This window comes from Pteropus alecto, unplaced genomic scaffold, assembly GCF_000325575.1.
Source record: "Pteropus alecto unplaced genomic scaffold, ASM32557v1 scaffold72, whole genome shotgun sequence".
Lineage (NCBI taxonomy): Eukaryota > Metazoa > Chordata > Mammalia > Chiroptera > Pteropodidae > Pteropus > Pteropus alecto.
The window spans coordinates 7,742,835-7,767,626 of NW_006436811.1; the positions used below are offsets into that span (position 1 = coordinate 7,742,835).

At 34.9% G+C, this 24,792-nt stretch overlaps 1 protein-coding gene and 1 pseudogene across 14 annotated transcripts in view; one reads left to right on the plus strand and one right to left on the minus strand.

Annotated features, from left to right (window-relative positions):
- KLF12 (Kruppel like factor 12) overlaps positions 1 to 24,792 on the minus strand; it is a 371,797-nt gene that overhangs the window by 246,662 nt on the left and 100,343 nt on the right. For 13 of the 14 annotated variants that reach the window (XM_025048178.1, XM_025048177.1, XM_025048179.1 and 10 more), the window contains one exon: positions 4,930 to 4,993. Coding sequence is in view for 9 of the 14 variants with exons in the window: in XM_015590862.2 (XP_015446348.1) it covers positions 4,930 to 4,962 (33 nt within the window). In the remaining 5 variants the exon portion in view is untranslated. The other variant, XM_025048181.1, reaches the window with a different exon arrangement.
- LOC112481549 lies at positions 17,197 to 17,315 on the plus strand (annotated as a pseudogene).

The window sequence follows — 24,792 nt, forward strand, 5'->3', positions numbered from 1 at the left end:
CATCTGAAATAACAAACTCAAGTCAAAGATTTGAACTCATCTAGCTCTGCCCAAAATGTCCACGCCTCTGCCCACAATACCACCTGCAACAGTGGCAACTTCTGGGACATGTTAAAGATGGATAATAATGAGAGAGGCCACAGGGAAATTATGCATGAAAACCGCACATATCGAAAGCAAGAGAGAAATGTAAGCAAAAGGCCAGTAAAAAACAAACATCCCAGGAGAAATTACCCAAGGAAAAAGATGAAGAATTTAGATAAATAACACTTCATAGACTCAAACAAACAAACAAAGGGTCTTTCTTTAAATAAAAATGTTCAAAAGAGAAGTACAAAGGTTCAAATGATAAAATACAAGATAACTGAAACAGATGAAAATAAGCTGACAGAGCTATGAAGTACTACAGAGATGAAAAGCCACTTCAGGAACTAAACAATAATAAAAAAAATTTGACTGAAAACATAGTAAAAAAAAAATGTTTAATGGGAAAGCACAAGAAGTTAAAAAAGAGTTAAAGGTGAAGACCACAGATATGGAAAACCACGTAAAAACATTGTAGATATTTTCAAGGTTACTTAAGAAAAAAATAAACAATCAGAAAATATCCTTTAATTATAATTTTAAAATCTGAAGACATAAAAACAGATGCTACTTCTCAGAGTTTAATGTCAGGATCCAAGAAAAACCAATACAGATGATAACAACCAAGATAAAATCAATGAAGTTACTGAACTTCTAGCTTGCTAAAAATAGTCTATGAACATCTGACCAAAAAAGCAAAACAAGAACAAGTGAAAGATCGGTTTGCTTCATCCTTCAGTGACACCAAATGCCAGATGACAGTAAAGCAGTTTCCATATTTCCGAGAAAAATAAGAATTAAGATAAAATAGCTTTGATAATTATGATTAACAATCAGAAATAAAGGGTAATAATTTGAAATACATGGTAAAACAGAGGGAAAAAAATTAAAAATATTACCAATGTTCCCATCTTAATAAAAAGTCAAAAGATGCTATTTGATGTTAAATTCAGTCACGAAAAAACAAATAAAAACAATTACCAGAACTCAAAGCTGTTTTTTTCCCCCTTAGATCTTAAGTAATAGTATCACTTTGGTGAAAGAACACTAATTTGAAATTAATAAATTTCAATTTAAATTCAGTTTCTATATGTTCCATTATTTTGGAAGTGAAAAAATACCTCTTCATTAGAAATACAAAGCATAAATATGATCCTATTTTTATAAGACTGTCCATATGTACTTGTACATGTGCACACAGAGATGCTGTAAATAACGTTCACCACATGTTAATGGCTGGGAGGCAGTGAGGTGATAGGGCTTTGCATGCTTTACCATTTTTAAAATGAGTAATGCATCATCTTTTCAAATAATAAATCCATTATTCTACTTCAGTAATTGCATAATCTTTCTCAACTCCCTGTCTACCATTTTGCTCTCATTTCCCAGATATGAGAAGTTAGACATCCAAAGTGAAGTGACTTGACAGAAGAGTGACCTAATTCCGGATATTTTAATAAATATGTGATATATCTACTAATTTGTATCATCAAATTTATTGATGTGGCTCAATAAAAGGAAAAACTTTTAATATAAATGCCTGGAAATAGAATGAACTGCCACATGCAGTAGGTAATTCCAAGGAGTACTCAACATAATGCTAAAGTAACCAACCGACTTTTACAGGGGCAGCCACACACCGAGTGCACCTTAGTCACTAACTGAAAATGTTTGACTTCATGATGTGAAGTCATACAACGTCGAACTCTGTCTTATGCTATAAGAATAATAGTATCAATACCACACACACCTTTAGAACTCTACGACTTTAAACTGTTTTCACAAATGTAATATTTTCCTTCACCCTCCATAACAACTCTTGAAATAAGTAAGACAGGTTATTAGTTTCACTTTGAAGTTGAGAAAAGTAAAATTCAGATGACAACACGTTTCCTTCATGCTAATGGGGCTTTCTGGGCAACTATGCCTACTTAGTTCAAAATGGAAGGAAGGCTAGATGGCTGCTATTACGATCTTTCCATCCTGTGTGAAGAAAGAAGACTTAGAACTCCATGGAAAAGAAATTAAAAGCAACCACACTATATAAGTCTATCACTATGAAACGAACTCTTTATTTTGTAGGAAATTAAAGCATTCTCAGAAAGGTTTGCTACTGTCCTCTTAGATTCCAAACACAAGAAATAGAAGCAGCAGCTGTTCATCAGAGGTAGTCATAGAGCAAAAGTTTCCATGTGAGCTCTGATAATCTGGATTAATGTACATGTATGTGTATGTTTTGTCCACCTGCTCTAAACCAGGGTCTGAGAAGCACTTGGTAAACAAACCGCAATGGCTGGAAAACGAAGGGAGCAAAACCAGGTCGTGGAGCCAGGTCCACAAACAAGTCACCTCATTCACAATGACAAACTACTGAAATGCATTGAAGAGCATACATACAGGATTTTATGCAGATATTTGTGGGCAGAAAATTATGGATGGCTGGGCGCTTTTTAGAATTTATGTGATGTTTCCTAATGGCAGGTTGTAAAGGAACAAATTCAAGTGCAATGAAACTGAGCAAAAGAAAAAACTAAAAGTAGGTAAAGGAAAGAACTTAATGCAAATATAGATAGATGATAGATTAGATTAGACAGACAGACAGATTTTTTTTTTTTTTAAGGAAAGGGCAGATGAAGACCGCTCCTGGAAGTGAGACTCTTGGTATGGCCACAAAAAATTGTTTACAAATGCTATTTAGGCTGGTTAAATTTTAGAACCAAGGCAGAAAGGCACATTCAGACATTCTGTGACTCTTGGCAAGTGTTTATCACCACTGGCAAATGAGAAATGTATAAAATAATTTTAAAAGCTATATTCAGATCCCTTTTAAATTACGTAGACAGCAGCAATGTTGCTTCCACTGCTGACATTTTTTAAACTGCAGCTTAATACTGACCTTGTCAATATTTTTGAAACATATATTTGAAACAAAAGATAAGTTTTCAAACTCTGCAATTTTCTCCCATAATCAGATTATGTTAAAACTAATGGCACCTGATTCAAGGAGGCTTAAAAACAAATATCAAATATATTCTGTTCTAAGGCATCTATAACTGAAAATATTGATCAAAAATATGAAAAACAGCAATAGAAAAAAAAATTCATGGGGAAAACACATTCAATGAAATAGTAACTACTCCTTCCTCTATAAAGACTTATGACCTCATGAGTTATGAGCTATGAAACAATCATTTTAAATGAATTGGATATAATATATTATAGTCAATCATGATATTTTCCTCAGAGTTTATCCTCAGGGAAAGTAGTAAGACAATAATTATCTTTGCCATCATCTTCAGTTATCATAAAATTAGTTACAGAACAATGACATTGTCAAAATATATAAACTTACAAAGCTAATGCTAATCCATTCAAACATAAAAATTTAATAACAAGTGAGTGAAAACAAAGTGATACTATATCAACATCATATATAAGAAAAAGGATAAATACATTTTGCATGGTAATGAGTGAAGGTTTCCATGTTTATATAGGGATGAGCCAGGAAATTTTAAATTTACTATCTTTGCCCCATTTGTCTTAAGGAGTACATGAAATTTTTAAACTTTATAAGTGAAATTATCAATGATGTGCTAGAACTAGCTCAAACACGGCTATGAAAGCCAAGTGTTAAATTTTAAGAAATCTTGCAAGCTAGTTGCTATATCTTCGAAGTCAACCATAATGGGAATATTTACACCACAGGAATTGACAAGCACTATATGTAGATCAGGTCTCCCCACTCCAGCCCCAGAGACAGTTCCTTAGCATACCAGTGATCTACAAATAAGTACACAGTACAATCAGTTCTACCAAAATAAAGGCATCCACACAGGCAACACTGAGGTCATGGAAAAGCATATTACTGATACACCCAGAAGTCTCTCTTGTATCATCTCGGAATCAGTACTCACTCCAGAGGTCTGAAAATTTTCCAGATAAAAATATGTACTAGAAAGGAATGATTTTAGCAATGAGGAGGGAGGAGGGCAGTTTTAAGTGAAAGATCTAACCTGGAAAATCATTTTTAAGTAACTGTGAAAGTAGGCTAGCAGAAAAAGACATGGCATAACGTACATTCATTTGAAAGTAGCAGGAGCAACTGGGGGAAGGAAAACACAAAATTTTATGTGTTGTGCCGCTATATTATGAAGAGATACGAGGCACACACATGTATACCAGAACTGTTCAGTGTAAAAATGTTATGAAATGGAGGTGATTTAACATATTGTAATTTCTGAGTACGACCTATGATTTTTATATTATAATCAGTATGCAGTACAAGAAAAGTTCAAATAACTACAACAAATAAAGTGATACCCAGCATTTGGTTACTGCTGATATTCACAGGATTTTTCCTCCTCTGATTTATACTGGTACAAAGTTAAAAGTCACAGTCATCATACCCCTCTGAGGAAAGCCTAGACTGCGGGTGCAAAAAGGATGGCATCTGACAGCAATCACACCACATGGTGCTGACATGAGCATGATGCTTGTAGCAACTGATGCACATTATACAAAATCTGGGTTTTTCTCCCCCCGTTGTCTCTGTGATCAGTTCTATCCAGTGGTTTACCATTTTTTAATATTCTTCTAAAAGTTGATTCTTAAAATACCAGCGTAAGTTGTTGAAAGTGATGACAGATTAACACAAAAATGGTTTGCCTCCTCATACATTTCTTTATATTTAAAGATTAAAAATAAAAATTACACTTTACAGATAGATGCATGTTTCTAAGTACTTACCTCTGTCTCATATTCAGACAAAGAAGTGCTCTACTGAGAACTTTCCAGACTCATGTTTAAAATAGTTTTCACTGCAATTCCATGATTTGATTAACTAACCTTTATTGTTTTCCTCTTCATATGGATATTCATTCATCCATTTGTTTCTAGAGTCACATTGATCCTACAAGAAAAGCACACAAAAACAAATAATGAGAAAAATGTCCACATGTTGATAACATCCTTTCATGCGGGAAGGTGGGGAAGAAAAATCTTAATTCTGCAATTCTTTAAGTTTTTGAATAGTGAGTAGAGTGACATAAAAATAACAGCTGATGAATATTTTTGATTTCCTTTTTTGCTTTTTGCTTATTCTTTAGCAGCTAAGTAAAGGGCAAAATGGAGAAATGAGGAAAGAGAGAAACACCAGCTAGGACACTGAGACAAATCCCGGGCACGAGGTAACAAAAATGTGGTCAAAGATCAAGGAGGGGGTCCAGGAAAATGGGGAGAGGGGAGCGACACAGAGAGAAGCCTGAGAAGAAAATGGCAGAAGGCAGCTTAACAGTAAATTTAATATATGAACGAGAACTCACAAATACTTCAACTGGAACACTTGGCTCTATCATTCTTAGCAACTAAAAGATTTTTAAAATAATGCTGTTTTCCAGAGGAAATATTTTTTTTCTTTACAGTTGATACAAATGTGTAGAATAATTAATGTAAATAACTTTTCTTGGTGGCTCCATGTTAGCCAGCCAATACCCAAGTAACTTTTAGAAACCGATCTAAGTTAATACATGTCACTTCTTAAAAATTAAACAAGTATAAAGTAAATATTTATATGGTTTCTAAATGCTTCCAAATCGCAGGACCATTTGGACCTTACCAAATATAATTAAATATTGCTGGATTGGAGAATTCTGATTACACAGACCATTTGCCCCCTTCGGATATATCTGGAAAGTCCTCCTATTCATTTTCCCTTAGCATTATGTAACTTGCTTCAGAATTTCCATTTCATAAGGCAAATTTTCTTTGGCATTCACTTAAGCCAGCTTATTAGGCACCGCTGACTTTCCTTTTCGTTTGGAATTACACTCAAAAGAGGCGCGCCTTGCAGTCCTTAGACCTTCTGTGCCAACGTCTGTACTGCAGCCCTGGGCCAGGTTTCCTTTGCATGTGTTTCCATACATTGGAACAAAAAAATGAAATAAGCTCAAACTCACTCGCTCATAAGGCCTTAAAGGACATGTAGCAGAATTTGTAAGTTCCATGGGCTTGGCCTGTGAGGGAAACTGGCCTTTCATTTTATTCCAGTTTTAAATATATATGTGTTTGTCTGTCTCTGCCTCTCTTCTTTCTCCTCTCTCTCTCTCCCCTTCCCCTCTCTCCCTCTCGCTCTCTCTCTCTCTGTCTCTCGTGTCTCAAAACACATTTTCTAATATATACTACAGATTTTACTACTACTAGAAATGCTACTAAAAAGCAATATAAATGTAATATTTTAATACTGTAGTGGCAGACTAGAAATAGTCTCTTGAAATTGAGTATAATTCTTCCATTTTACATTATGAAGGCATAATATGGAATCCTTTGAAAGAATTAAAAAGTCATTTAAAACACCAAGTTCTTATCAAACACATCTTGTCCTTTCTAGTCTTCGAAAATATCTAAACCAATAAGTTCCAACTTTATAGTAGAACGTACCCAGTACTCAAAATGGACCCCAACCTTACATTCTGGCTCCTTATATTTCAATAAGTGGTTGTTTAATTTTTTTTTTCACATTTTAATATATTACAAGCAAATTTTGACATGAGTCAACTTATTAATGCTTAATCCAAAACTTATAAAACTCCACTGTAGGGATACATAATATCCCTCTGTAGGGATGCTCCCTATTTTATGTCTAATACTTTATAATTTATTGCTATGGCCAATAACAACTGAACTTCCTTCTATGTAAATTTTGCATGTACCAGGGCCTCTGCTGGCCTGGGTGATGCCTCTGTACAACCAAAAGACAGAGTCCAATCAGGAGGTGGGGAATGGTGAGTAGAGCCCGGTGTAGACTTCTAACACCACTCACCCCTACACTATTGTACTTAGCTGCTTTAGTCTCCATCATTAATTACTTCCTTAGCATGTAATTACAGGAGTATAATTACTGGATCAAAATATGATTTTTTTTTCAGGCTGTCAAAATATATCACCAAATTGCTTTTTAAACAGGCTATACTAATTTATATTCCCACCAGGAGAAGAAATACATGCTAACACAGTGCCATTCTCATCTTTGCTTTCCAATACGCAGCTCAGGACCTAGCCAATTTTAGATCAGTAATTGTAGAATGAGTGAAGCTAATAATGAGAAATGAAAGAAAAAACAAATAAAGAAAACTCCCCTTTAGATCAATTATGCGGATATTTCTTACCCAAGTAACTACGGCCTTCATTATATATTGTCTTTTTATGTACGATCAATGTGCAAACTAAAATAAACATTATACTTATAAACAATATACATAACCCAATACCACACATTTTCACAGCATTTGGGGATTTACAAAGTAACCTAATGATATCATTTGTTCTGAAAGCAGTTCTATGAGTTGAGCACATGAACTATTTTAAGATCCATCTGACAGCGATGATCAGAGGTTAATTTTGTACTCAAGGTAATAAGTTAGATGGTGTCAGGGTCCTTATAAATTCTCTTAGTGTCATATTTTACTGCACAGCTCTTTGTGGTTTATCTTTGCAATCACCTACAATTTAAATTTATACCTCTGTATGTTTTAAACCTGAGGAAAGCCTGGTACAATGCTCACTATTGTTTTCCATTTATTTCAAGCTCCTCAGAGAGCACTCAAGATCATCTTCAGCTCTGCAGCGTCCATCCCACAATCCTACACTTTATGTAGCACAAATGACAGCAAATGAATATGTGGTTTAGAATTGACAAGACCTGCCCTAGTCTCATTTCTGTCATCCACTGGCTGTGTGACCTTAAGCAACTCATTCAACACTCTCTAAGGCCCAATTTCCTTCTCCATCAAAGAAGGGATAATAATAATACCTGTTTTATCAACTGTACCTACCCTAATTGAAGTAATGTTTATACAGCAATCTGTGCTGTCATACATGTAAGAATAATCACTCTTTAATCAACAACCCAGATATTAAACAGAAAAAATAAGTAAGATTTCCCTAAATTGAGACAAGCTAGAACAGATGAATCTCTAATCTTTATTCATGCTAAGAAGCATTTGTGGTGTTTCCCTAAATCCCTATCGAAACCAAGCTATGATATATAATAGGAAAATGGCGCATTTCCAATAACAGTTAATATCCTATCAACTTCCTAATTAAAAGATTACTTAGCTCTGCCAAATACATTTATGAAATTACCCAGTAAACCTTCTCAAAGCACTTAAGTTTTAAAGGTCACTGTCTTCATCAAAAACTCATCACAAATGATGTTGGTCCTCCCTTTCCTGGCTTCAAAAATAATTCTCATTTGTGAGGTAAAAAACAGCAAGGGTTGGTCATTTATTTCAATATGAAAAATGTGAAAAATAAGAAGAGGAATAAATTAATACATTTTTGAGAGAATTTTAGATTTACTTTTGAACAAAAAATATTACTGCCTAGAACCGCTGGTAAATACTCATGGTTTGATGGACAGTCTGGAGAAATTCTAGTTACACCTATTCCTTTTTAATAGCTATAAGCAATAGAGAATGATTTTCTAAATTCTTCTTACTCTTGTTCTGTCTGCTGTAATTTCCACACATGGTCAGCCAGCATCCTTTCGAACTTAAAGAGAGTCCCCTAGACAACAGAAATGACGTCGGTCAGAATGAAAGTGGATGCTCCCCACCTTAATGAATAAGGAGTTACTTCAGAATAATTACCTCAGAGTACCGGCATTATATTACCCTGTAGTAACAAAGTGCTGGCTCTTCATCACATCTTAAATGATCTATTACGTTCTCAATCTTTAAAGGTTAGTGTTGAATACATTCTAAATACTTCAAGACCCATAAGTACACTTGCTGCTAGTTCCTCTGAGAATCCCTTCAAATAGAAATGGAGAAACACATTTTAAAGGTATTTATAGACATCTGACTACTCAGGGCATTCCACTCTCCCCACAAAAGTAATTCAGTCACTCTGTTTCAAGCAAATGGAATTCTGATGCTGATGTAGTAATCCCATTTGGAATTTTGTCTTCTAGATTTGGTTTTAACAAATCATTGCTTCGTTAGTTATGATCTTGTGTTTTCAAGTACTGACTTTTTAAAAGTCAATAAAGGTTTATATACATATTCAATTCAGTTACCATAATTTTTAAAGTTGATTAGGGAACTCGACAGGCACTTAAATCTGAAATATTATATAACAGATCCATGTTGGCCTTACTCTATATCAAGGTTTCTGATATATATGTTGTCCTTTTTTTTTTTTTTTTTCCATTTAAAGTTATTTCTGTTTTATCTGTCATGGCGAGTTATCTTGGGAACTAAAAATATTTAAAGGTTAATCTAAATATTTCTGGAGATAAATGCGAATCTAAGTACTACGTTTTCATACCTATTTTGACTTAAAATGAAAAGACACAAAGCCGTAAGCTTGTTGCTAGGTGACAGGTGACATTACCATCTCTCTTCTGAACTTGTACAGCATGAGACATCTTACTGCTGAAAAAAGACACATGGATTTCCATGGCACACACATCATTCTCTATAGAGAAGCAAACTAGTGTTCATATATTTTTTAGTATAGGCTGTCAGTAGTTAACAAATCATGTCTATAAAAATGCTTGATTTTAGAGATGCCCCTCACAATAAATAGGAAAGAACAGTTCTTTATTTTGTTTTGAGGTACAGATAAGTAACATCTACATATGAAATACATATAATTTTCATGATTCACAATTAAAGATTAAAGAGTGATAATTCTATGTTTCTCACTTAAGAACGTGCAAACTTTTAATAGACATCACTTCAATTAGGGTAGGTAGAGTCCATACAGAAAGCATTGTTCTCACAATAGTAATCCAATTTCCATTAGATTTATTAACAAAAGATCATCATAGCAAAGATCTGAAGAATTTAAAAAAAAGAAAAGCACAAAAACTTCAATGCAGATTATTCCCTGCAGATCACACACCTACTTTCTAGCATTACCCTCCTTTCCTTGAGACAAAAACCCAGGCTCACGATCCCACCCACCTCCTTTGACTCATCAGGCAACCCAGGTGATGATTTGGAAACGTCAAGAACATTTCAACATCCAGAATTTCAGGATCTCACGTGAATGAATGACACGCTCTACTCTACATGAGAACACTGTGTGCTGTCATGGAAAAGACCCGGATGTGAACAACCAGACAGAATGAACACCAGTTTTAGCAATTGGGGTAATGTGACTTCAGGCATGTTGTTTAACTTTACATGTTCCCTCTCTCCTCATTTATTAAACTGGTATACTAAACCTTTTTTGGAGGGCTGGGGGGAGCATAGGAATATTGAAAAACATAATGAACATACCAGACTATCTGGCATATATTAGATATTCAACAAATGTCAGTCCCATTCCTACTCCCTACATTTATATCATTTACAAAATTTCTCTCTCTCTCTCTCATTTACACACATTTATATCAAGTGCCCAGACTCCTCTTTCCACATAAACTTTGCTGAGAACTAAGAACAAGCAACAACTTGCTCTAGCCCGAGTTACACATCCTCAGTAACTATCTTCAGCCATGATTGTGTGTTTCTCACGAGAAGGTCCTAGGAACACAGACAATAGCATCTCCGCCCTAGAATCTCACCACATAGTGTCTTTAACTCTTCCAATAAGAGAATTCGATGATGAAATAGCTAATAGAAAGGGAACTCAGAGGTCATTAATAACTCCAAGAATAATACCCTTGGAATTCTGTTAGATATAAATCCACTGAAAATTCTCCATTTACTAAATTGTTCTTCCCTATTTCCAGTTTTATGTTTCCCTGAAAATGTGCTTGCACCCAAGAAATTCTTTGCTACTAAAAAAAGTAGACAATATACAGAAAGAGCAAATTTTAAGAACTAAAGTCCCATTTGGAGGAGGGTTTGCCTGGAAGCTTGAGAAACTATTTAAGAACAGAGTTCACTGAATATATAGCCCATATTCAGAGAGAGAAGGTAAAGCAACAGCACACTGACATGGAAATTACTCTTTTAATCTGTTTTCAGATTCCATTACACCCCATTATCCTATGCAGACAGAGAACAAATAACCTTTTAAGAAAAAGTAACATAGCAAATGAGTTAAGCATTCCTTTTACATATACTGTGCTCAATATAATGGTTTGAAAGGTAATTCATGTTATGCTCATATTTAAGTGTAATTGCCATTTTACTGGGACTGGATAGTTAAAAATATGATCTGTATTGCAAAGGACTAACAAGATGATTAAATTGTCTTCATATGTCTAATTTTTATGATTTAGATTGCAACACAAATATGAGAGCATGTGCAATCTGTACTTGCACGTACAACTACTTCATACACAACTACATTCTGCCAAAAGTAACTTGGCACACACAAGTCTATATTCTCATAAGAAGAACACTGACATCCTTCTCTTAACCCTATCAGGACATGTGCTTAAACCATCATGCTAAAAATATTAAAATCTTTGAATTTTCAAGAGGTTGGTGGGAGAGGGAATAATAGAGTGTCCAGCTCAGTTTTAATCTCAGTTCAATCTCCAGCACTTTATGTAAGTATAATGTAGTTGTACGATTTATACACAGAAAAGTAAACTTAAAATTTTGAAAACAACTGAAAATAAAATTCCGACAAACACGTATTTGGCACCAATTAAAAATGCATAATTCACACGGCCTAAGAATTTCTCTTCTACTTCACTTCGATGGCTGCTATCTGAACATAGCTAAGGTATATATTATGGGGTAATTACAAATTTTATACACTAAAGATCTATGACCTATTCAAGAAAAATAAGTTGCCTTATTTCGTATGCAGTATACATATATGGCTTACCTATTAGTTGTTGCCTTCTGTGTTTGGCTTGCCAATGCTAAGCAAGATAAATCCCTTTCAAATGAATAGTAAACAGTTTGCTTAGGAAGTAAATTTATTTTCTGGTCCATTACAACAATAGTTGAATAAAATATGCTGCTCTTATCCAGTTTTGAATTAATTCATGTGAAATAAAACAAATATTTATTAAATTGTGGGGTAAACATTCCATCAAACTGTTAAAACCTGAGTAGAAAAACAAATGGCATGCACTTAATTATGGCTGACATTTAAATGAAATTTGCATTCTCAAAATATTTAACAATAATTAGGAAATATCAAATGATGTATTTTAGGATATGTCAAACATCTGAACCCAAAGAAGTTTAACATAGGCAGATTTTAATATATAATTTGAAAGATGGATCAAAGAACTGGATAGATTTGTTTTACTGACATTTTGACACAGTGATACAGAAACAAAAGGATTTATTTGATATTTTTTAATGAATACCTTATGAGCTACTGAGTGCCTTACTAAACAATAGTTTTGACCGGCTGAATTCATCAATCCAGTTTGTTCATTCAGACATCATAATCATTGTTCTACATAGCTTATACTCTAGTCTGCAACAGATAGCTAGCTGTCATAATAAATACATAATCAATGAGTATTTCTTGATGATAAGCAAATTAGCAGACTGTCAAATGGACTGCATAACCATATGCTTCTCTCATAACTAAATAATACCAGAAAATCAAAATACTACTTGTTGAGACTGATAAATAATGTATTAGGTTGATTCTCGTTTAAGAAAAAAAAAAGACCCCTCTTAAAAACTGAAGAATATCAAAATCGAAAGTCAACCGAAATATAATCCAGGCAATTACTAGCAGGTGATGAAAGTCCACTGATTTATAATAGTGATATTTATTACACAGTATATTATTAATTCATCCAAGAATTGTCTACATGCCAGGAAGTGAAGTTTTAAAAATCATATGTCACAATACCTGATTTAAAGAAGCTCACAGACAACATAGATGAGATAAATATAAGTAAAATAATTACAACAATAGCTACCATCTATAGAATGTTTACCATATGTTTAACACTGACTAAGTTCTACATATATTATGCAATAAATTCACATACAAATATTAGTCATTCCAATGATCTAGGATTAATGCCCACATTTTACAATAAAAATAACTGTGATCAAAGTCTATAACCTCTAACTTATATCAAACTGACACCCTTAATAAATCATAGGAGCTCTGGTGAATTGACAAAGCATAGTGAGAGCTGAGGGAACCCAAAAAAGCTTCACAGAGGAGGTGAAACAAAGGTGTCTTAAAAAGTGGAGAAGAGAACACATTTCCGGAAAAGGAGATACATTAGGAATTAGCACATTTAAATCTAAGTCTGAGAGCATTTGTACACATATGTAGTCATACATACAAATATGAATAATGTTTTAAGAACAAGTGTGCGCACACATATGCACACATATATATGAATGAGCATCCTAGGAACTGGCATATTTACGCTAGCCAGCCTATGCCTAAAGAGGGTCTCTCCTATGGAAAAAGAGTCTGTAATGTGGAGAGAAGATTTACTTCAAGTAAATGATAAAAACAATTCTGAAAGTGTAACTTCTAGTGTCTTAGTGCACATGTTTCTTACCATGTAAAGAGATTTATATGATTTATGCTAAATAAAAAATGCTAAAATATGATTTTAAAATGCTAATTCTATGAAAGAATTAAAGACCTTTTCATAAACTGAGTTACTTTCCATGATTCAAAACTATTTCTGACATCTCTGATCCACAGAGATCAAATATTTTAAAATATTTATTATTCAAACGTGAATCAATGAAAATACATCAATGGATAGTATGTACATGTGTGCGTGCATACACACACAACCAAGCACTGGTAGAAAAATTGACTAGAGAGAAATTCTTAAAGCATATGTAAGTTACATGAGTAAGTTTACCTTTTTAAAAATACTCTAGAAAATTCAAATGATTTTGAAAAATAACAGTGTAGCAGCCAATGAGTAACCAAAGCATTTTGAAAAATAATCCCAAAATAAAAATTACCCAATCACAGGCTTAAAAACCTACCTAGAGACATACATAAAACTAAATTACTAAACTCAGTAATAGTTCTATAAATGAATAATAAGGATTAATCTCTATTCTAATTTTTAAGAAATGTTCACAAGGGAAATAACCAACAAATAATTACTGGGAGGAAGCAAGTTAAGTGCTCACATATGTTTCCCCAATATATGTAGAAAATGTATTTTTACCTTTTATTTATTTATTTTTTTTAGGCATGGCAACCCTTGGTTGACCTCACAGATTGCAAGGACCTTGTCAGCTTACAATCTTTTATTTGTTATTTTTTACACCTACAGTACTTGGTCTTCCTAGGTGGTCTCCCATCCAAGTACTAACCAATTTTTACATTTTAATTCAGCTATAGTGTGATTCAAAAAATATCCGATTTTAAAAGGACAGTCCTTTAAATTCTATAAATTTATTCCTGAAGGAAACTAAACACATTTTGAGAGATATAGCAAGGGGAAACCACTGGCCAAAGCACTGAATTCAAATTGTTCTCTGAGTACAGCGGTGCTGATTCTCAGTAGCAGTCGGAGAGGAGGAGCATCAGCAAATACGCAGACTTACAAGTGCTGGGAACTACTTTAACCAGTAATTACCCTACTTGTATATTCCTCAGAACCCTGTGAGGTATGTAGTATTATTTGTCTCATTTTACAGAAATGGATACACAGATTATCCAAAATATAGGGTGGTGTCCAGTATATGCATATGTCACTGCAAAGTATGCTATCACCCATGGACCCAACAATTACCAACAGGGGGCTACAAGAGCCACTCTTGGTCACAGGAGGGCAAGCAACTTGAAACACATCTAGTACTCTAAGTCTCTTGAAGAACTTTTTATACCTGGCAACATTTTTTAATGCAAGCAAACTATATGATACGATTTGTTTGGAGTTTCTATTGTCCTCAGCAATATGCTGAATTCTTGCAGCTGACCACTAAATACTATTTGGTTGGTGAGATTTGTGTCAAATTAGATGGAGAAGGCAATACGATCATTCTTCCTTTGCTATATTACAATGTGACAATTGGTGAATTCGCTAACCTGTCTGTGTCTCAGATTCTTCACCTATGAAATTAAGGGGTTGAAAGATCTTCAAGTCTCCTTCCATTTACAAAGTTATGGAGTCTATGAATCCTATATTTTAAAAATGCAAATGTCTGCAAGGCATATGCCATGAACAGTAATCAAGTAATATTGGTTAACAGAGTTTGAGTTCTAACTCCGAATTGGTGAACTCATGAAACTTAACCAAACTTCCCATTCCCAATGGCCCCTAACCTGCTCTGGGTACGGATATAATGAATAAGTAAAACACTGATTGTAACTTAGCACACCACATATCTTTACCATGTGGCACTCTGAAGAGAAATGCTTAGGGGATAAAAAGGGGACAGTGGAGTGAAATATTTTCACTATTTCCAAAATTGAGCCTGTGGACACACCAGTAGCTGAACAGTTCTCTGGAGGTGGCCTCGGAGAATTCTGAAGCAAGCAGGGAGGATTTCTCTTCTAAGCACAGTTCCATAAAGCACTGCCTTATAACTAAGTTTACCTATGACTGTAAATAATTTCTTGCCCTACAGTTTTACCACAGCCACTTGGAATGCTCAGAAATGTATCTATCACTTTGTCTTGTATAATATAAAGGCACATACTATTTATAACAGTATCTCAGTAGTAAAAATATAATCCATAAATCAGGTATGTGCCAAGCAGTGTGGCAGTTACTTTTACACGCATTATTTTAGATAATCCTCACTGTGAGGAGGAGATGGCAACATCTACTTTACAAGTAGAGTCTAATGGCTGTCGAAATGCATATCTGGGATTTGAACACACTCCAATTTCAAAGTGTGTTCATACTTTTCCTCATGCCACAGTGCCTCTCACTAGCTTCTGTGCTGTGAGCTTGATGGCAGTACTATGCAAGAACAAATGTCTAAAATTACAGATGTGGCCAGATTACAGGAGTGCCACCAAGCACTGAAATGACATGAATAGTCAGCACAACAGTCACTCTGTGGACCCGAGCAGCCACTGGTTCTCAATCTAACCAGGAACCACTGATGGTCTGAGTCTTGCTAGTCCTACAGTTTGGACAGTATTTCTGCCTGCTGTATGTTCTGTGGACTGAAGGGCTCTAAATTAAACAAAGTGTAACAGAGTTCTTGTTTGCCAGTGATTTTGTTTTTAATGGTAGGTTTTCTCGCAGATGTAAGAACACTTCCATATACTTCCCAAAATTCCCAGGAGCCTCAGAAGTTACTGGAAAGTAACCTTCTAGTTTTGCTAAGACCAGGGCCAACACCTGCAGAGTTTATCAGAGCCAATTATGCTTCCTTAAATCATCTTACTCAGCTCAAGAATATTTAATGAGATTTAGCATCCCACAGGCCTGAATCCAAACTCAGGTTTTCTATTTCCAAGTTACAGGGCCATAGCCTAGTCACGATCGCTCTAAAAATCCAGGTTTTCAACATCCATAGAAATGGCTAAAATAATAACTACCTTACAGGGCATTTGTCATGTCTGGAGAATCTCAGAAATGAAATTTGCAGAAGGCACTCGATAAAAATAGTAATTTAATATTAAATCATTATTTCTCTTATTGATAAGTACTACTCTGGTTTTAAAACACAGAACTAAGCAATACTACTAGGCCATAGGATCTGCCAGAGCCCAAAGGAGACCAGAAAAAAAGCCACATCAACCTTTCTGGGTAACCTATATTATTAAATTATGCTAATTTAAGAAAACAGCAAACAGATTTCCAAAAAACATACATATGCATGTCATACTCTCCTTTTACAGAGAAAGCAAGGCAACAGAAGGCGGGTTTATAATTTTTCACGGTAATATGATCCGAATAAACTAAAACCCACGGTGGGAAAGATCGTTCTAAAAATCCATCATCTAGAATTCCTTTCTATGGATATTATTTGGCTCTATTTTTAAAAACTTAATTACTTAATATTACATCTAACCCAGAATTAGCCAGACTTTGATGTGCAATAACCTCTACACTCTCTCTTTTATTTCATCTATAATATCATCAGTCTTATTCCCTTAATTATTAGGAAATCTACACTTTGATCTCTTTTACTATGAACCTTAATCATTCATTCACTGAGTCAATAAGTACTGTCCTCCTTCCTCCTCTTTCCAACTAAATCTCTAGTGCAGTTAAAAATAAAGGAGGTCTACGGCCATGCCATCCTGAACGCGCCGGATCCTATCTGATCTTGGAAGCTAAGCACGGTTGGGCCTGGTTTGTACTTGGCTGGGAGACCACCTAGGAAGACCAGGTGCTATAGGCTTTAAAAATAAGTAAAATAAAATAAAATAAAGGAAGACTCTAGGTTTCAGAAAGCACAGATTTCAGCATACTAAAAACAATAACAAAAAAAAAAAACTGCCATTAAAGTACGAACTGGAACCTAAACATCTCTACTCACAGTACTAAAGAGACTAAGGGCCAAGCACTGCTAGCCGTCCCTCTCATAGTCATCAGTCACGTGTCTACTGAGCATCTGAAATGTGGCTGGTCCAAATTAAGTAGTTCTTTCTGCAAGTGTGAAATAACACACTAGATTTTGAAGACCTTTTACCAAAAAAAGTAATGTAAAGTATTTCATGTACCGTTTCATATTTATTACACATCGAAATGGTAAAATTCTGGATATACTGAGATAAATAAAATATATTATTAAAATTAATTTCACATATTTCTTTTTACTTTCTAACATGGCAATTAGGAATTATAAAATCACTTAAGCTGCTTGCATTATATTTCTACTGAACAATACTGGTCGAGGTCCCACATTTCAAAGCCTTGTACAACAGAGTGGGAATTTTTTCTTGGCCTCTAATTCTATTTTACATAAACCTTAACAGCATGTCTCCTTTGTCCACTAAACTCCCCAAAGATATTTTCTTGTTTAATCTAGCATTTAATGTATCTAGATATAAATGCATCAAGACATGTACTGTTAACTGAGCACAATGTTTAGCTCCTTGGAGAGCTGTAATTGCGAGGAATGTATGTGATGCTTGCTGGTACCTTATTTTTATCTCACCAGATTATCAATCTTCAGTTCTTTGAAAACTCTGCAAAGTGATCTCAAAAATGTTGTGTGTGTCTTCCAAAAGCACAGTCATTCACACAGCCATGCGTGAACTCAAGTGTCAAGGGCTTTCCATATTCCTCATGGCCTATTAAAACTAAAAGATTCCCGGAGGACCAGAAATATAACCCAACATTCACTGTTATGTCCTGAAGCATAGATGTATTTAAATTGATAAAATGTTGCCTATTCTTTATCACATACCCACTCCTCGGCTGGTGAGAAATGCACTGGACAATATATACATCATGAAACTGAACACAGCTAGTATATTATGTCACATATTACTTGGAAACTCAGGCCACACAGTCTTAAATTTCCAAATGTCAAACCTACTGACAATAACATTTTCATCTCTTTTGTGTCTTACTGTTGCTCCTTGTACATTTCTCCTCGGGCGTTCTTCTGAATAAACAAATTTGATTAACAGAGTTTATAATTTTCATAATGTATAAAAGTGGTGAAAGAATTCACTGTACATCTAAGGTATTTTGCAGTTCTTTTACTGAGAAGAAGCATCACCTAAAAAGACAATCGCGTATTGTAACTTATCTTAACCTCTACTTTTTTCACTGAGTTACAGGTAAAGACAATGTTTTCATTCGTGTGATCTCTACCGCATATCCCTGTGCTCTCGGTTCCAGTCAGACACTTTATGAGCGAGAACGCTGCCAGTCTGGAGTCATCTCTATCTGCAACATAAGCAGGACTATGCTCAACAGACATTGGTTCGCTGACAAATTAAAACCTATGACGTCAGAGAGTAGATCTACCTGTTTAAAGAGCACATGGATTTAACTCTTCTAAGTCTGCAGAAGGCCTTTAAGAGTTGACAGTTCTCCAAAGTTTGCTATAAACACAGAGTCAAAAGATGACCCGAACCCACAACCCTGGGGCACCCTGGGGGTGCAAGGCCACGCATGAAGTTACTGAAAGCTCTCAGGACTTCCCAACTTGTCACATCAACCTCAAATGTCTAAGGAAATCAATACTATCTCAGCATACCTATAACCAACTCACAGCAGTATACCATTTAGGAAGCTCCGAGTTCATTAATTTAGGGAGCTAAAAATCTAAATGCTAGGAGGAGTTAGGAGGCTGAAACAGAGGTGTGGAGCCAGCCAAAGTAAGGCTGTAAGTGGCAGAGACAATGAATGCCCCCTGTGCAGAAGGCCCATGCTACTCAGCTTCTGACAACAGTCGCCCTTATTTATATTCAAGTGAAATGGAGAATCTGTACCCATTTAGAGAATCTCCTATTTTTTAAAATATTGGCTGTACTGTTCTATTGACAAACAAAACAAAAACAAAACAAACAAAACAAACAAAAACACCACCTTTATCAGCCAGTTCATATGTGCTGTACTGCTCTAGACTTCGGATTCAAAATATCTAGGCAGACAAGGAAAGTACAAATGAGAGAGACTCTAGATTTATCTGGGCCCCTTCAAAGGTGTGCCAAGCGGAACATAAATTTGCATAATAAAACATGGTGCTTCTTACAGAAACATCAATTTTACGTGTAGAGTTTTTAAATAATTTATATTAAAACAAACAATATGTTATGATTATAGTTCAAAAATCATAGGATTTTAAAGTTAAACAAAAGAATAAATTAGCTGCGGTAGCAGGCTGCTTTCAACCATACACCTGGAAAAGTTTGACAAGTAAGCTACTGGGCAACCCTTATAGAAGAAAAGAACCTCTTAAACTGGATCTAAATGAAGTTAAGATTTCCAAGGAGTCTTCCATAGCTTGGAGTTCTTATCAGCTCTGGGCCGCTTAGGTTGTTAATTCAAATATGATTTACATTGTTCTAGAAGGCTTCTGGAACACTGCATTTCAGCAGCTCAGGCCTGCCAGCCCACTGGTTAGAGGGTACCCCACTAACACAGCAATATATTTGCCCATTCTAAGCCAATAAACAGTTTTCTTCGTGTGTTCTGCGTTTGTTTACTGGTAATGAATAAAACATTAAAATTGCTATTTGGAATATAAAGCACTGTAGTTCTTGCAAATGGTAAAGTTATGCTGGCTGTAGTTTAGGGTACTAAGGCTGTTATTTATAGAATAAAACCCATTATCACTACTCAAATATTGAACAAGAATAGTTTGTATTCAAAGATAAAATTGCCACAGGAGACTATCGATATAGAAAATACGGCTGGAGAGATATGGGATGCATATTAAAATTTATATACTGAAAAGAAAAAACGTATTTAACAGGTATATTTAATATTCCGGCAGCATCAACTAGAATTGTTAAAGTTACATTTGCTGACATTTCAATTATAACCTCTATTTTCAGTGCTTTCTGTTCAATCCAAAAAATTTCTGCAGGCCCAAAAGTAATCTACTTTACAAGGTCTCGGTCTGCCAATGATTTTTTTTGTTAGTGTTCATTCAGCACACTGAAACTTTCAGGAAAAGACCAAAGGCAGATTTAAATGTTTTTCCTCACAGGACGACCAAACCTTGAAGTGAACATAGTAGGTATTTAAGATCATGTTTTTCCAAGTGAAGCAGAGAGGTTAAGAATTTGCCACAAGTAGTAAAAGAACATATGGTGGAGACAGGAATAAAACTCAAGGATTTTGACATTGAAGTCTGTACTCAACTACTATAGCTTATTGCCTTTTCATTTTCATAAGGGGATATAAGTATTTTTATATATAATTTATATGTGATAGTAGTATAATATACACAATATACATAGTATTATTATATAGCTAGTTTTAAAACAATATTAGAAATGTATATTCTTATAACCCATTCAAATATCTTACAACTCTTACTGTTATGATATACAGACCCATACCTAGTTTACTGCTACTCAATCCTCAATGCAATTATAATTTTATGTTTAATTCTTTGCTCAATTTTTGAAATCTGCAATACATTATATTTTCAGTGGGCACGGAGGCATTCTAGGGCTGAATGAAGTTACTTAGCCTCTTGAGGACCCAGTTTTCTCAAATATAAAACAGGAATAATAAGAGTGCCTATGTCACAGAATGGCTACAGGAATTAAACGACACAATGTAAGTAAAGTGCTCAGTACAGTGCCCAGCACACAGAAAACACTCAGTAAATATTAGTTATTAGCATTATTATTGTTAATAATTTTAGCCACCCTCATGTCCTTGTGACTTGCATGGGGTTTGACACATTCAATAAACTAATGAGTACTTTAAGACTTTTTAAACACCCCAGCTCCATATACATGCAAACACACTCTTTTTCTCCACAGGCACTGCCATCTCTCAAACATAATTTTATTTCCTCTACCTGAAACACTATTGTCCATACTAATTTTCCTCTGGCTAACACTAACTTTTCATCTAAGTTTTGGCTTCCGTTCTTTCATGGGAAGTCTTTTCTTAAACTCGAAACTTATGCATCCCTGCTTATGCTTTTTCACTGGGCTCTCTTCTTGTCTCTCATTATCAAAACACTCAACACCAAGTCTTCTTGAGATCTTTTTATTTGCCTAGTACCCCTCTAGACTGCAAACTCTTTAAAGCAGATGCTGTAAAGGTATAGGATATAAGAGACGTTGGATAAATGTTTGTTAAATGAATGAACTAATACATATTTCTACCTGAGTCACTTTTCCATGATTCTCATCTTCCTCACCAAATGAAATACTGGATTTAGGATTTGGTTCGATTTTAGAAATAAACAAAAAGGAAAAAGATAAACCAGTTTAAGGACAAAATCAAACACGTAAAAGTATCTCCCAAAAGATGGTCAAATGGCCATTAACATATGAAAGGTATACACTGGCGCTTATCATTAGAAAAGTGTAAATTAGTATGAGACACTAATACACAGCCATAAGAATGGCAAAAATAGCAAGAAAATATGGAAATAGCGACAATATGGGGCATCTGCAACTTTCACATGCTGTTGATAAGTGTCTAAACTAGTACAGTCACTCAAGAAAACTGTTTGGCACTAGTTCCTAAAATGAAAATATATTCCTCAAGACTCAGCAATTCTACTTCTAGAAATATGCCACGCAGAAATATGTACATATGTGCACCAAAAGGCATTTACAAGAATATTCACAGAAGCTAAGTATAAGAAACAACGGAAACATCCATCAACAGTAAAATGGATAAACAAATCTGTGGAAGCATTTTGATAAATTCATATAATAGAGTATTGCACAGCAATGAAAAAGAACAATGTAAGTGAATCTCAAAAACATAATGCTGAGCAACAAAAGCCAGACAAGAGTATATACTGCACCCCTGTGGTGTTTGGGGACAGGCAATCACCTAAGGTGACAGAGGTGAGACAGTAGGTGATGCTGTGTGAGCGGCTGCTGGTAATGTTTCACAACTTAATCTGGGTGCTCACTGAGTGTGTATGTTCACTTTGCGGGAGCTCACCCATTTGTACACTTGTAATATGTGCACTTTTCTGCATGTGAACTGCACTTCAGGGAAAAGGTGGACTAAAAATAAATACATGCTCTCAACCTAAAAAAAAAAAGTCAACACAAGCAGATTCATATAACTCCAGGAAGTCTGAAATCTTCTGAACCTGACGAGTCACTTGATTCTATTTGAGATCTCATCTTGATTTTATTTCTAACTCTTCTCTTTATTGGGAAATTCTATTTTAATCTATTTGCTAAATATAGACTATATATACACAGGTTTAACATTACCATAAAAAGTGATGGAATAGCAGAAATGGGCTTATTATCTTTTTATTATAAATAGAAGAAAAAGGAAAGAGGTTTTCCTGAGATAAGCTGGCAACAGTATAAAGAGATATAAATGATACATGCACACGAGTATTTATTTTTATACTTAGACATATATCTCAAACAAATGGTCTGAGTTGAAAGTAACTGGCCAAGGAGCAGTGAAAGACATGGAAAAGCAGAGGTCCTCTCATATCAGAGACTGTCCATCCTTAGAGGAGAAGCAAAGAGGGAGTCAGAAAAGCATCAGAGCTGACAGTTCTAAGCTGTCATCAGGGGACACTGCTGACTCTGCTACAGACTGGGAGGGTGCAGGGGGCACTGGGTTATTCAGAGGTGCCTGCCAGCTCTGTGCTACCTTCCAGAACACAGTCATAGGAGAATGGGAGAAATTAGGGTCGGAGCAACCTGGGCTGTGAAAAACCTTTAAAAGTCCTTATAATTATTGCCTGTATAAATGCAACATCCTCAATAAGCAAAACTTCAAGGGAGCTTACCAATTTTAAATTCGTAATAATGTTGCTACACCATGAATTTTTCATTTTCAAACCCTTGCTCACTAGAAGTTTTTCAGGATCTCCCTATTTCTCCTCCCCCTCCCTCCCGTTATTCTGCTTTCTTGTGCATAATACATGGCTAATTATCTCCAGCAGAAATGCCCTAAGGGGGAGCTCACCACTTCTGAAAAGGTATGCAAGTAAAACCATACATATAATATCAACAAGGCAAAAATCACCTTTGGGAATGGGTCACTGTTCAAATTATTCAAAAATGTAGTTTTTACCATACATTTCATTTCTGTGTGGAACTTATGTTTAACTCCAATACATTTAAATATTTAGGCAACATCTTAGTCTCATCATAGATGATTCATTAAGATCTATTACTTTGAAAAGGTACATCATGTTTTTATTTTTTTACTGATGAAAACAATGTCAGGCATGCTTTATTCATTTAATAGAAATTAACCCTTCCCCCCCCCCCAGAAGTATATATATTTCTATTCTCATTCTATTAACTCTCCATGTGAATTGAAGACTTCAAACTGAAAAGTTTCTTGGCTATAAAATAACTGAATTTAATTCTATTTCACTGTAACTCTCTTTGAATAACATATATTCATCATAAATCAGTACAATTATTATAGAACTATCACAGAGAGAATGCAGTTTCCATTTATGTTGTTCATGTTGAAAATGAGATTTCTCTGTCAAGAAGTTTACTCATAATCGGTCCTTTTAATTTATAAGTCCCTTGCAATCAAAGATCTTTATGTTTAAATAAAAGTAGGCAAAAGATCAATATAACTGCAACTCTTTTTGTAATTATATTGAGAAATAAAATTTCTTCTTTTCTGGGAAATTTCCTTTTCTTAGGGTCTTCCAATGTTAATAATTTAAGATGATATAGTCTATTTCTCTAACTATGTCCTCAACAAAAACGAAATAAAAGTCCCTCTCCTGCAAACCAGGCTGAAACTCTCTGGTGTTTTTTCTCAGCTTCCTCTGCAATAGTGACATAAACCTCGTCCATGGTCCCTGGGCCCATCTGCTCTCATTGCTCAGTGTCATGGCCTGCACGTTAAACGTAAGTGTCAGGCAGTCATAAAATCTCAACAATCTCATGCTCTTTGGGGATCAAACATAAAATGACATTCTGTTGAGTGGGAAATCCCAGAGCCTGTGGCCATGTCTTAAAGGGCTTTGACATGCTGGAAAAGAAAAAATGCATCTTGCCTTTAAAATGAGGTCATTCTTACATGAAATTTGGTTGTAAAGGAGATTCTACAAGACTCACATTTATATTAGCCAAAATATCTTTTTATGCATACATATACTTCAAGAAGTGTATTTCATAATTTTTTTTTAATTGCACAGTACTCATGGACTAAAGCAACTGCTGAACAACGAAATGCAGAGAAGGCAACAGTCTACACCAGTGATAGATTCAAGC